The sequence below is a fragment of the Merops nubicus genome, unplaced genomic scaffold (genome assembly GCF_000691845.1).
Source record: "Merops nubicus isolate BGI_N331 unplaced genomic scaffold, ASM69184v1 scaffold3028, whole genome shotgun sequence".
Lineage (NCBI taxonomy): Eukaryota > Metazoa > Chordata > Aves > Coraciiformes > Meropidae > Merops > Merops nubicus.
The window spans coordinates 4158-18534 of NW_008626170.1; the positions used below are offsets into that span (position 1 = coordinate 4158).

A 14377-nucleotide genomic window follows, 5' to 3' on the forward strand; every position below is an offset into this window, starting at 1 on the left:
GAGATTTCAACCTCCAGACTTTGGCTCCCTGGGGACCGCTGCATTCATTCCTGCCTGGGTGCATTTGCTTTTAGTGAGCAGCTCCCTGCCAGCAAACGTGGTTCCATGGCCTTCCATGCATGGGGCAGGTCCAAGGAGTCCCTGCATCACTGGGAGAACAGTCAGACCTCAGGGAGAAGCAGCCCAAGCAGAGCAGCCCAGCACTGGGAGCACTCAGCCTGTGCTCCCCCTGGTCTCCACAACACTCAGCACAATGCCATGGGGTTCCAAAAAACCTGCCCTTCCAACCCCAGAATCCCAGCAGGGTGGGGTTGGAAGGGACCTCTGGAGATCATCTCCTCCAACCCCCCTGCTCCAGCAGCTCACCCACAGCAGGGTGCCCAGGGTCACAGCCAGGAGGGTTTGGGATCTCTCCAGAGCAGGAGACTCCACAGCCTCTCTGGGCAGCTGCTCCAGGCTCTGCACCCTCACCCCAAAGAAGTTTCTCCTCCTGCTCAGGTGGAACCTCCTGGGTTCCAGTTGGTGCCCATTGCCCCTTGTCCTGTCCCTGGGCACCACTGACAAGAGTCTGGCCCCAGCCTCTTGACCTTTTAGCTATTGATCATCATTGATACAATGCAATACACACCAAATTACTGTTAGAATATTAGTTACACATGCACATAGCCCAGGCCAGTGCTTCCAAAGTGTGTATCTGCATCTGGACATTTCTGGAGAAGGTGCCTGAATTCAGAACAACTATAAATGACTCTACTAATAAACTACCCAATTACAGCAGCTGAAAGGCAGATCAAATAAACTTGGCTTAACCTGACTTGGGAGAGCCCTCTAATTACCCAGCTTTCAATCAATGCTCTGACATAAATAGGCAGAAGTCTGCTATGTGGTCACTGATAGCAAAAATAATTGGAGCTTGGCAATTAAAAGAGTTTCTTTTTCAAATGACATTTGTTTTTCTGAGGGTCAGACTGTGAAGTTTTGAGTTTTCAGAAGACAGCTCTAAAGTTGTGAAAGGTTTTTAATGGACAAAGTGCTTTTAGCTGTTAACAGTAATTATCCAGCACTTCCAAAATGCTTTTCATCCGAGAGGTCCACGTGCCCTGCAAATAATATTTCCTGAAAGATAAGGCAGGAGAAGAATTAGCTCTGCAACAGGCACTGAGCTGAGTCATGAAAAGCTGCTGCTGTAGGACAATGGGGCAGTGGTCTCCTCCAGGTGCCTCTGCCAGAAGCCTTTGGGAGATGTAGATAAAGAGCAAATATGTGTTCTTCTTCTGCACTTAATTCTCCTGCACCCTGCTGAATTCTGCTCCTGCACCAATCTCTGAAATCAGCATGTGAGTGTGAAGGAGTGGAGAGTCAGTGAGCACTGGGGGAGAGCTCTCCTGTGCTGTGCCCCTTCCAGACATGGTTCCCCTGCCCAGCTCCTCCTCGAGCTCTCAGCAGTCCCTTCCTCACCCTGCCAGGAGCATTTCCAGCCTCTACATCCACACACCATAAGCCCGGGCCCTCAAGATGGGTTTTGGCATTCTCACCACCCCCTCGGAGAGACTGAGGCAGTTTCTCTGACCTCTCTGCACGTGCCTGCCCCAGGCTGGTGCTGGGAGCTAGAGACAGAGCAGAACCCACGGACACCACCCTCAGAGCAGTCTCCCCCACCAGACCCTCTCTCCCTACCTTTGTTTGGGGGGCAGTTTTCCAGCCCTCTTCTCCTCCTCTTCCAACCTCCTGCGAGCTTCTTCCAGCTGGGTGAGAGGGTTGGGGGCTGGGTTGGGTGGCATGGTGGGATCCTGGATGAAGGGGTGAGAAGGCTGGACGACGTTTCGGAGCTGGGCACTGACCCAGGGGTGCACTGCCACGGGCCGCTCGATGGAGAGGGGTCGGCTCATGTCATGGCCCAGCTGCTTCTTTGCACCTGAAGAGCTACACACAAACACAGAGGTTTTACATGCACCAGCTAGCTGCTTTGCAAAGGCACACAGTCACTCCTAGATGGACCTGCTGCTTCTGCAGCTGGACCATGGGCACTGCTGGGAAGCTTCTGAGGGAGAGGGGAGCACCACCCGCCTCTAGAGAGGATTTCAGGACAGCACGTCCTGAGACATCAGGGTGAGCAACACAAGCCTGACACAGAGCCCCCAGATCTGTTTAAGGGCTCTCATCAAGTGCACAAAACAAAAATACAACCAGCAAAAGGCAGCTCCAGCCTTTGGGACACTCTCAGGAGATGCCCTCCCACGTGCTGCCGATGTGCCAGGCTGGGCACCTCTCCAGGAGCACATCCAGGGAGAGCTGGCAGCCTGGCACTGCCCACAGCCCTGCTGGGCACACAGAGCATCCAGCTGCCTGCAGCACAACCCGCCCTGGCCTCCACCAGCAGCTCCTCTGCTCAGCCCTCAGTGCAGTGCTGTCGGAGGGGAGGAGTCCCCAGATCCCTGTCACCAACACCCAGCTGGGTTTTGCCACCCTGTGACCGAGGATCTGTGCCTGCAGGAGAGCTGCTTGACTCCAGAGAGATGCCTGAGACAGCCACGTCCTTGGCTCCACTCCAGGCAGAGGGCCATCCCAGAGGATGCTCCCAGCAAGCCCAACATGCTGGGTAACCCTGAGCTGTGCTAACTGCTCACTCAGGACCAGTGGCTCTAGTGCAGCAGGTCCTGCACTTCCACCAGCACCCAGCAGGAGTAGCAGGCATGGACATGCAGCAAATGCTTAAAACTGTCACCTCCTGTGTGTGGCTTCATCCACCTCAGCACCACAGTGGCACCTTGGGAGGTTCTCCTGGGGCTGCAGCCTCCCCCCAGGGCCACAACTCAGCCTCCAAAAAATCCCAGCCCTTACAGCCCCCGAGTAATCCTCACTCCAAAGGGTCTCAGCCCTTGTGCCTGGTGGGGTTTTGCCTTCCCAGGGTCTCCAGGAACAAGGCAGACCCCTGGACAGCCTAGAGCAGGGGACAGCCCTTACCCATGGTTTGTTTTCTTATGCCTGCTGATCTCCTTCTCTCCTTCGATGATCCACTGGAGGATCTTCTGGTTTCTCTCCACGTCTTCAGGAGATCCTGGCATCTCATAGTTGGCACCATCACTTTTCCCTGAATCGGTCTTCTTGATGTTTCTTTTTGAGAGCAGACTTGCTTTCCCACTGCAAGAACAAAGCTTGAGACATCAGTGCTTTGCCTGAGCCAAACCACTGCAGCCCGTGGCAGAGGATGGACTCAGCTACCTCCAGACACGCTCAGCCCTGCCAGGACCTGGTGCTGCCTGTGGTGCAGGGGTAGCCACAGCCCCCCTGGCTCTACCAGGGCTCAAACCCACCACGCTGCAGCTGAGAGCAAGGCTGGCCAGAGCCAGGCACAGCAGGCTCCTCCACCCAGCCACCTGTGGGCAAAGGCAGCTCCTCCTCAGGCCAAATGAGCATGGCAACGTGGCAAAAAGCCCAGCAGACCTTCTGCCACACAGAAGCTCGTGTTAACCCCCTGACTCTGCTCAGAGTCAATCCATCAGCTGCCTCGCCAGGTCACACCACTGCTGGAAACCTGAGTCCTTCTGATCACCCCCAGACTCACTGATTCCCCAGACTGCTGATGGGTTGTGCCCAGCATTTGTTTCTCACCCTGAGCTGGGGTTCAGCCCTGAGCTGGGGCTTCCCATCACGGTGGAAGAGCACATCCTGGTAAGGGGACTGCCTGCTTCAGGCTCTGGTGCACTGGGAAGCCCAGCCACCTCAACCACCACAGCCAGAGGGGCACCAGGCAGTAGCTGGCACTGTGTTCATGGCTGCAGCCAAGGCTCCTACAGAAATCCCAGCACTCTGTGCCCACATGGACACTTTGCTCCAGAGGACCTCCCTGCTTCTGCTTCTGCTTCTCACTAACACAGTGAGAACAGCCTTAACACCACAGGAGTAACAGGTCCTCAGACAGCTTGGCTGATTTCCTGGGGAAAAAGCTGCAGTGGGGTTGCTGCAGATGTGCAAAGGCAACTTCTCTTCAGCCTGGGCTGAAGGCAAACTGCAACCTCTTCTCTGCTTCTCCTCACGTGAGGACTAGATGCTGTGGAAGGAAATGTTTCAGTAGCAGGCTCTGTGCAAATCAAAACAGTGCCTTCTTCTGGAGGTTGTGATCATGCCACAGGCACGGCTGTGGGGGGCTGGGGTCAGCAGGGAGCCAGGCAAGTCACTGCAAGAGGCTGCTGCATGCCAGACAGGACTGTTCAGATGCAATCTCCTGTCTTGTGAAGCTCCTGACCTGGGGACTGTCAGAACCTGAGATTTTGTGTCAGAGGAAGGACAGCTCTGAATACATGTTTCTAATCCCTTAAAATATGTGCTGTAGTCACTGCTGGAGAGCAGTCCTGTGTCTAGATGGGGATTTGGGTTGACACAGCACAGCCACATTTACACTCTGCTGAGGCAACAAGCCTTTGCTCCCAGAAACAGGGCAGACCTAAGTGCTTCCCCCTCCCTGGAGAGCACTTTCCTTGGGCTGCCTCTGTCCCTGCCTCCCTCTCACCCTGGGAAGCTGGTGCAGACCCAGCCACCTGCCTTTGCTGAACATGCCCCCGGTGTGCTGCCAAGCAACAGCCCAAACCCAGCACCCTGGGGAGCACAGCTCTCCTCTGGGGCTGCTCCACCACCAGCCTCACCCTGCGTGGCCCTGAGCTCTCCCTCACCCTCGCAGGCACCCAGTAACAGGATTAGCAATGGAGAAAGAGCTTTGTCCCCTCCCCTCAGCATGGAGGAACCCAAGTGGCCAAGGAAGGATGGACAAAAGCCTGCATAGCAGCAAAATATCTCTTCTGGGCAGAGGGTCCCTGACTCTGGAGAACACCCCCCTGGGACAGGACGTCAAGGCAGCACTTTGTTGGGAGGGAAAGGAGCCCTTGGGTGAGGCCTGGCAGTAAGGAGGGGTTTCTGTCCTCTCATAAACACCTTAGGGGACTGGTTTCTGTTACCCTGATCTCAAGACACAGCCCTAGACTTAGCAACTCCTGCTGCATGGGGAAGCAGACCAGCATCTGTCATTTCTAAACGCCTCCACTGTTTTAAGGAGCAGAAAAAACCTACTTTATAACCAAGAGCATTAAGCATTCTGGTTAGAGAGTGTCCTTCTAGATCACAGAAGTGCAAAGGTCTCTAAAAGGGTTATTGGGGGCACCTCCAAAAGGAAGAGCAGCAGGAGGTCCATAAACCACATCCCAGCACAGGCTTTCATGAGGAAACGTGGTTCAGCCACCCTGTTTCACCAGCCCACTCACCAAAGAGCCTCCTAGAGAAGCCATGGCTCTGGGACTCCCCTTGGGTGTTGCCTGGACTCACCTGTAGCCTAAAGAGTCCATGGGGACAGGGGCCATGCCCAGGTTTTCGGTGTAGTTCCGTGACTTTGTTGCATAGTTGTGTGAATCTACATTCCAAGCAAAGCTGTTCTGCACCCGCTGCGTGGCCTCGGCCTCGATCTGCTCTTTTGGTTTCATCACGCTGTGGTGGTGGATGTGGTGGTAGATGTGTTTATGGTGGTATAAATTAGCTGCATCCAGTTTCATTCCTGATTTTGTCGCGTGCTTGCCGTGCCCTGGAGGGATTGTCCCCAGTGTCCCTGACAGCTTTCCTAAGTGGCCACTTTCTGGGGACCGTGGCTTAGGAGAGTGGCGGCCGGGTCCTGGAGATTGGCAGCCTGGTGTTTTCATCACACGCTGCACGTGCTCATCCAGGATGCTTTCTGGGTTCTCTTCGTGGGCATCTCTCAGCTGCATCCCAGCACAGCCCATCTCAGAGTAACGGGGAGCAAAGTGGTGGAAGGCTTGGGCAGAAGGCATCTTGTGGCTAAGGACCGAGGGACCAGAAGAGATATCTGCATCCTCGCCTTCTTCTTCCTGCACCAAACAAGAGGATGATCAGAGAGTGGCTGCTGGATGGTGGGAAGGGGTTCCTGGACCCAGCTCCCGCTCACAGCAGGGCTGCTGCCAACCCCTGAAGGAGTCAGGTCTGGCTTTGTCCAGCCAGATCTTGAAAACCTTCAAGATCTCCATCTGTTGCCCCTCTGGAGACCTGTCCCAGCCTGTGCCACCCTCCTGTGGAAGATTTCCTAACGCTCAGCCCGATGTTGTGCATTCCCAGCTGGTGGCTGTCACCTTGCTGCCACCAAGCAGAGCTGCTCAGCTCTCCTTACCTGCCTTTTGAGGCACCACTAGCAAGGGGCTCCCAAAGAGACCGAGGCGACCGAGGCACGCAGCCCACACACCACAGCCAGCATTTACAGATGCAGCTTTTTCTGGTAAGTGTGACAACTGGACGTGTGAGCAGGCAGAACCTTACTGAAAAGCTCCCCAAGTCCCCCAAAGGTGGTTCTGTAACAACCAGCAGTGGAAACACAACTTACCACACTGTATCTACGACTTCCTACGAGCTTGGGTAAGACACCACTTCAAAGCTCATCAGATAAAGCCCAAAGCTAGAGGATATGTGGCAAAACCAGACAGTTCTGGAATCAGGCAAGACCAGGGGAGGTTTCTCACTCAAATGACTAGTTCACAAGGCAAAGCAAACAGCAGGCTTGTAACGGGAGGGAGCAACTGAAGGTCGACAGCAGCATGAAGAGGTTTGAAAATCAAACGCTGGTTTCTCCCAGGCATGCTAAGGCTGGAGTGAAACACTTCCCACAGATAAAGAAAGGGGCTGGAACTAACTGCTTGCTCTTGTAGCTCACAACGGTCTAGGACACGCTGTTAGAGGCTCTTAAATCCTTGCCAGGAAGAATAAAACTCCTCCATGCTGACAGCCACAGTTTTGATGCTGACAAATTACTTTACGCTCCAACATAAACTCAGATATTTATGAAGTTTCTTTATTGGAAGTCAGGATTCCTATTTTTTTTAATTACATAAGCAGGATTCCAGTGAGTCCTTTAATCCCACTCTGTTTTCCTCCTCTGGCAGAGTAAAGAAATCAGTTGTGGGGTATCTCTGCCCTGCCAGATAAATGCATCTGCTAGAAAACACTGACTCCCATCAGCTTTGCCTGTCAGATGTCATCATCCATCACTTGCTCACCAGCTTCAAAGTCTCAGCTGCCAACCACAGAGCAAGAAAGCAAATAACAGCCTTCCTCCCAGCGTCCCACCTGGGGGTTCCAGCCTGAACAGGGGACAATGCCAGGCTTTGACAGTGCCCAAGGCGTGGGTGCTGCAAGCCCAGGGGTGTGACACGATGCCCACGTCTGGAGGGGACACATCACTTTCTAACCAGTCTCTTTGAAGAACTTCAGAGGCACCTTTCATCTGCAGCCACAACGCTGCAGCCTGCCAACCACCCTCCCTGGGCACCTCGCTCAGGGACAAGGAAAGATGAAGCATGTGCTGACTAAATCCCTGCCACTGGGGTAAGAATTTATTAGCAGTTTATGAAAACCTAACGATGCACTCAGCACTTGGGAGGCTTCTAGGGCTGGTACCTATTTTCTGGAAAACTCCTAGGTTTAAATGCCAACTAACAGGCAGGGCAAGATCTGACCCTGGTGTAGATCCCTGAGGAACAGCAGCATGTCCCACAGCCCAGGGTGGTCCAGCCCAATGAGTGCCTGGGATTTGGGGAATCCTCTGGCTGCCTGGAATACCCATTTTGCCAATAGCTGGGACCTGGTACTTTGCTTTGCTTCGAGACCAAGATCTGGGTGGGCTGAAGAAAGGAGAGGGATGCATTGGCTTGATCTCTGTTTGCCTTAGTGGCTCTTTTGTGCCACTGAGCAGGAGATCTGGACCTCAAGCAGGTCCCTGGACAGGAGTGTGTGGTGCTGGGGTGGGTGCTGTGCAGGCAGGGACCTGGGGCAGCTGGCTTCCCACCCCCCAGCACTGGTCTCAGCCTTGCACAGGGTAGGAAAGCCTCAATGGTGAGAAGCAGCAGCAGGAGCTGGGGTGCTACCCCCAGCTGCTCTCTCTCCTCTAGTCAAGGCTGCAGCCACCAATTCTGCCAGTTTTCACTGTGCTTACCCCATGGTGAAGGAAGGACTCTGGAGAGGGCAGAGCCAAGGCTCGCTGCTGGGGCACTGCAGGGTGCTCCTGCCCACCTCACCCACCTCCCCACCCAGCCCTGCACCCTGCCTGCTGCCCACCCTGCACCCCGGGCAAAGCCTGGCAGGCTGGGAAGCCCCGGGTGCCATAACCACTAGATGGTGCTTTGTTGACATAATATCCTCTGAAGCCTCTTCCATCTGCTCCAGAAGGCAGCAGCAGGCAGAGAGATGCAGGCTTCAACTTGGCCACTGGCTGCTGAGCTATTTCTGCTCTCCAGCAAGGTCGGGGGTGCCCTTCCCTTTGGATCAGGAGGCTGAGAGCTGCACTGATGAGCTACTGGTAAGAGGTACCTTGCTGCAAACCTTCAACTCTGCCTTCTCCCAGGCTGCTACTGGCTGGCAGGGTGAAACAGCACAACTAAGGCTTCTTAGATCACCATGCAAATGATTTCCATCTCCAGCTAGGCAATGGGTTATATTCAAACAGAGAGAACCTCTGCACTGGCTTTGCTTCTCTGGTCTGACTTGCAAACTGTTCAGTCCAGACAAAGACATGGTGATCAGCATTTGGCTTTCAATCAGATGCCTCTTCTCCATGTTACTGCCTGATGTGGCTTTGAAAAGGAACCTGCAGGCAGCTCAGCACGGGGGAGGAAAATTCTTTTTTCTTAGCTTTTGCAAAATATTTCCAGCTTCTCTGCTAAGCTGGTAACTGCCCAGTGTGACTAACGCTCCTGGTTTCCCCTCTGCTGCTGTTCAGTGAGCTGTGAGGACCCAGGAAGGGGCTACCCTGGAGTTCTGGTGTTGAGGTCACAGAAAAAAGAAACCCTGTGATCTATCAGGATTCAAGCTCTCCTCTGGCTGATTGCAGCAGCTCCTGCACCTTAAGTGCTGACCTAAAAAAGCTACAATTGCTTACTCGGAGTTTTTCCTGAATGGCTAATGCCAGATGCCAGCCAGTCAATGAAATACATTCTGGAGACAGCAAAGTGGTTTAATATATAGCATTAGTGGGAGTCCTGGGCTTAAAAATAGATTAAGTCACACAAAAATGTGTTTAAACAGACTTAAATTTATTCTCTGGCACACAGGTATTTGCTGATTTTATGGTATTGCTGCTGGCACTCCTTCAAGGAGGCAGAGGGCTGGGATAATGTAGTCTGGGGGGGGCTGCAACAGACCATGGGAGGAGGAAGAGGAGGAGGAGGAGTGCTCTAGGACTGTGTTAGCAGAAAGTGCTGCTGGTTACATTGGCTCTGTCAACAAAGCAATAGGTACCAGACAGGAAAACAGAGCAGTTTGGGAAGCACAGGCATCTACCCCCACAACAGCACCTTGCTGGCCTTTCCTCCCTGGGTGCTGGATGCAGGGAGGTGCAGAGGGATGGCTGGACAAGGGTGGCAGCTGGAGGGAACCTTACAGATCCCGCTGCCCTCCTCACTTCTCTGCCTTTGAAATGCAAATCCGACTGAAAGCAAACACAACCTACAGCTCTTTGCTCTTTAAAGAGCTAGGGGATGAACACTTAACAATGCAACGGGGCTGGAGGCTCTGCCTGGCAGCCCCAGAGGCTCAGCTGCCCCCGAGAGCCCAGAGCTGGCCAAGACAAGCACTAGCACCTCTGCTTGAAGGAGAGCTGCGGGTTACTAAGCACAGAAGCTTCACCTCAGGGCTCCAGCAGCTCTTAACTGCAGAGACCTACAATTTCTCCACTCAGGGCTGTAGTTACAGTGACACTGGTGACGTTCAGTAACACTGTGGTGTCCTCTGAAAACTCTCCCGTGTCCCCAGCCCAAGATGTACATGCACCCAGGAGCTGCAGTGTCTCAGAAGAAAAGATATGGTGTGAATACTGCCAAAGAGGGGGTTGCACACAGGTAATTCTAGATAACCAAGACCTCATCCTCTCCCTTTTGGAGTTTTTTTGTGGAGCTAAAGGCCTTACATGCTGCACTTGGTTCATCTACCAAGCCTGAAGGATCCCAATGGTAGCAGGGCTCACAGCAGGCAGGGCCATGGGCTTGGCTTCCCAAGCCACCCATGTGGAGTCAGAGTGTATCTCTCCCCAGGAGAGGATTTTTGGATGCTACACCTGATCAGTTCCAAATTTTCTAGGGGTGTGTGAGGCACTGGTGGGCAGAACCCTTCTGGTTGTGGTAGAAATGGCCTGAAAGCAGACACAAACACCTCCAAGCATAACACACCTGCCATCTGGTTACCATTTGTGAGGGAAATGGGGATCACCCAAAGCCCCACAGGGGAAGGTGAACTCCTGACAGAGTCCCCAGCCTCGCACGGAAGGGACTGCTCACAGAGCCAAGAGAGTGAGGGTGCCAAAGGAGATGATGGAGAGCGTGCACAGCCCCTCACGGGTGGCAGAAGTGGGCACTGCTGTGCCATACTGGTATCTCAGAGCAGGTTGGGAGGGCTGGAGCTCCCAGAACCCTGCATGGATGGGAGGACAGCACCATGGAAGCTCCTGAGGCAACAGGAGCCTCCAGCAGCCCCCGTGCAAGTGGTGACCATGGTTGGTGGAGCAGGGAAGTGGTCACCCAGTTGCACCAAGAGCAGCTGAAAGCTCCCTGTGTTGTTCAGTGCCCAGAGAGACCCCCAGGGTGGCAGAGGGGGCAGGGAGGGGACTCACCGCTCGCACGCGTTTGAGGCGCTCCTCCAGCTTCTCCTCTGCCTCACGTTCCTTCTGGACTTCCTCCAAACGATTGATCAGCTCTGCAGCAAACTTCTCTGGTTCAACGTGGATATCCTTTGGCATTCGGTATGTACGCTGGAGGGAAAACACCCCAGGGGTTAGCAGAGGGTGCATTAAAAACCCCACAGGTTTGTTCTGGAGCCTTCGGTAACTGGACATGCCAGTTGTCCCCGTGGGGAGCTGGGGGAGGACAGGCTGGGAGATGCAGAGGTGCAGCTGAGGACCAGGAGGCTGGAAACTGAGCCACCACCACCAGCTCCGTGGCTGGCACCAGCTCTGCACATCACCCACGTTAAGGGCAAGGTTTTCTGGAGTCACAATTCAATAAGCTCCACTTTGGGATGGCAGTGCTTGCCTTTCTCCAGAGTACACAGGGTCAGCAGGGTCATCCTGGTCTCCAAGGGTGGGAAAAGGATGTATGGACAAACCTCTCAAAAATCATCCTTAGAGCAGTGATGTTTTTGCTTTGATAGCATGGAAGGCTCTTACACACTCATTCAGCTCACCCAAGGGGATCATACACTGATCCATCTCTGCAGGTCTAGCCCAAAGCCACAGAAAGGACTGGAAATCCTGTCACCTCCAGGATGATCTCACTTCCTCCCACCTTCTGCTACAACCCAGCCCACCCAGAGAAGGCCACGATTCCCACAAAGCATCCTCTCTTACTAGAGGATCCTGTACGATTGCACCTCAGCTCTTCAGAGCCCTGCAACGATCCCCTGCTTCCTTTATCACTACAGCACCCTTACAAGTGCAGAGAGACCATTTTTCTGCTTGCTCTGGGTGAAGAAATAAATATTTATGGAAGTTGAAGGGCATTATCTGTTCTTTGTGCTGATTTACTTTGTCCCTAAATGCCTGAGCTCTGGGATAAGCAGTTCACCTAGGGAAGTATGAAGCTATCAGCTGCTGTATTTTCCCCCCTCGTTTTTATCTCTTCTGCTTTATTTTGTTAAAATAGTAGAAAAAAAAAATTACACAGCAGAGATAAAAATTTAATTTGGAGGAAAAATGTATGGAAAATCCAGAAGTATAAAGACCTTCATTCAAACTTTTCAATACCAACATAAGAGAAATACACACTCTATAGGACCAGAGATAAAATTAACCGTGAGCACATGAGATAATTCATAGCAGAACAAATGCAGCACCAGAAGCAGACACCAGGCTTGAAATCTTTAAAGGAGGATGAGAGACCAGCCAAATTTAACCCAGACCAGTCCAAAGATCAATGTGGAGACTGCCTGCTCTAGCACCTGCTTCCCATGACAAGCAGAGGGACCCACAGTTCTGCCCAAAGCTGTCCCAGGCTGGACTGGCCCATCCGAGCTGGGAACAGCCCCAACCAACCATCTCCTTCATGCAGGGATGCAGCCACAGGAGGGGGCATAATGCTCCCACCCTGGGCTGACAAAGCCTTTGCTGTCAGCAGGACCTCCAGCCCTGAAAATCAATCCCCTGTACTGAAGAGAAACACCACAGGGGAAGATTTCCACCACAAAAATGATGTTTAGTCTTGAAACGCTGGCACAAGGGCCCAAGTGCCACACTTCACCCCAGTGCCTGGACTTTGTGTTGTCCAGAAGTGGGCCCCAGAGGTGCTCCATCATGGGGCAAGATGTGGCAGAGCTGGGCCCTGCTCTGTTACTCCCTGGGGACGTTCTAGGATCCAAATGATGTTTCCCCATTTCCCACTGCCCAGCACCCAGCTCGCGAGGCAGCGCCAGCGATTCCCAAGGAGGGAAATCTCTCTCTCTCTCACCTGACAAGTGGCAGCCAGCCAGGGATGTGCTCACTCCCTCCTGCCACCTCAGAGAGGCTGTCTGCAGGAGGGCAGCACCAAGCCCTGCTCTGTGAGGAGCTCGATGAGCCCACAGAGAGGCAGCTCTGCAGTGACCCCGTCAGGTCTCCTCGCTGCAGCCACCGTAGGAAAGCAGAACTGGGGAAGAATTTCTCTTTGTTTTCACAGCCTTTGATGCTGCACCCCAAAGTGAAGGCTCTCCCGAGCCCCCAGAGCAAAGGCTGAAGTTTGTTAACCTGCCTGTGTGTGTCCTGTGGTTCCCCAGCGATGCTCCAGGACAACAGCTCCCTCTCTGATGAGGATCTGAAGACATTCAGGGTCACTGCTGTATCCAGGGAACTCAGATAAGACAATCTGGGTCTTTGACAACTAATACTCCAGCACTGTGTTTACCCACAGTCTCTCAAAGCCTAGAGGTGACTGAAGCTCAACAAAAATGAAAAGAATTGAACCCAAGAATCTTTCAGATGAATTCATTTTCCTCTCTCTGTGATAAACTGCTGCATCTGCAAAACCTCCTGCCCGGTCTTTGGAGCTCTCCACTCACACAACAGCTTGCAGAAGTCCTCAGCAGCCTGTTTTCGAGGGTGCAAGATGCAGTCCCCTCTGTGGAGCCATCTCTGCAAGGGTCTCCTTGACCATCCAAGTTCAACACAACTGGGAAAGCCCTCACTTCACCCCACAGATATCAGCTGCACGTGCCCTACGTTGTCCTGGTGGGTACCTGTAGTGGTGACTCCCAGAAAGCTGGGAAGCAGGATGCTGCTCTGATCATCACCAGGGGTCTGACTTCAGTCCTAGCTCAAAGGATGAGCTACACACACTTCCCCAAAACAAACTGTATTGCAGAATAATGAATGCAAATTCCCTGTGCTGAAACACTACAGATAACTGCTGAGGGCTCTCTCTGCCTCCCTGGAGAGCAAACATGGACTGCACTGACCTGGTTCAAAAGGCTTAAGACAACAAAGTGTTTGAAACTTTCATCAAATGACAGGCCTGACTTTGGAAAGGGGACATGCTCCATCAAAAACCAGCCAGGCTGAGCCCGTGCCCAGAAGAGGATCCTTCAGGGTTTCAGGATTTGGAACCTGCCCCCAGCCTCCTGTGGGCATAGAGCTCTGCCAAGGGAGTTGGAAATAAGCCGTTTATTGTTCTGAAATCAGAAGGGCTCCAAATGCTTTTGTTCCAAGTAAAGGGTGCAGCACTCTCCAAGAGCTGGGTGATTTCAGAGGATCCAGCCCTCCAGTCTGGACCAGAATGGGATCTCTGGACATTCTGAGACAACAGTTCAGAAAGGAAGTGTTTCATATTAAAGGACTGTTTTATCTATAGCTGTTTTGTCTAATGTTTTATTTAATTATCTATGTACTTTTACTTAATGCCACTAGGTCAGATGGGTCTGTCCAGACCAAACCATGACGGGGTGGGGAGGCTGCAGAGGAGAACAGAAGGAAGGCTGAATACCAGATGGGTTGGCAAGAAAGCAATTGCTTGAACTGGTCTGGATGGAGCAATCTGTCCTAGTGAAAGCTGTGAGGAAGGTTTTCTTGGGCTATCTATCACCAGAATACTGTCCTTGACATGTGAAATGTCTGAAGCTCTGGTAACTTTAGGAAGAAGCAGCCTGCTAAGAACATTTGAGTAACACAAGCTCTCCAGAAGTTCCACTTAGCACCTGCTACCACCTTTTTCTCTGTCTTTTCTTGCAGCTGATGGGAGTGGGACTCACACAGATTTTGCTCCATGAGGCAGATGAAGGTCTTGGGTTTTGACGGATTTCACCTTCCCTGAGAAACTGAAGTTTGAGGATCAAACTGCACATCAGAACACACCAGCATCCTAAACGTGCAGTTTTACCA

At 52.9% G+C, this 14377-nt stretch overlaps 1 protein-coding gene across 1 annotated transcript in view; it reads right to left on the reverse strand.

Moving 5' to 3' along the window:
- The window catches only part of LOC103778308 (axin-1), a gene marked incomplete at its 5' end in the record, with an annotated part of 29099 nt that overhangs the window by 4152 nt on the left and 10570 nt on the right, over nt 1–14377 (reverse strand). Inside the window, 4 exons of the mRNA XM_008945889.1 lie at nt 1678–1923; nt 2965–3141; nt 5317–5870; nt 10649–10786. Of these exons, the coding sequence (XP_008944137.1) occupies nt 1678–1923; nt 2965–3141; nt 5317–5870; nt 10649–10786 (1115 nt within the window). The remainder of the gene's footprint in view (nt 1–1677; nt 1924–2964; nt 3142–5316; nt 5871–10648; nt 10787–14377) is intronic.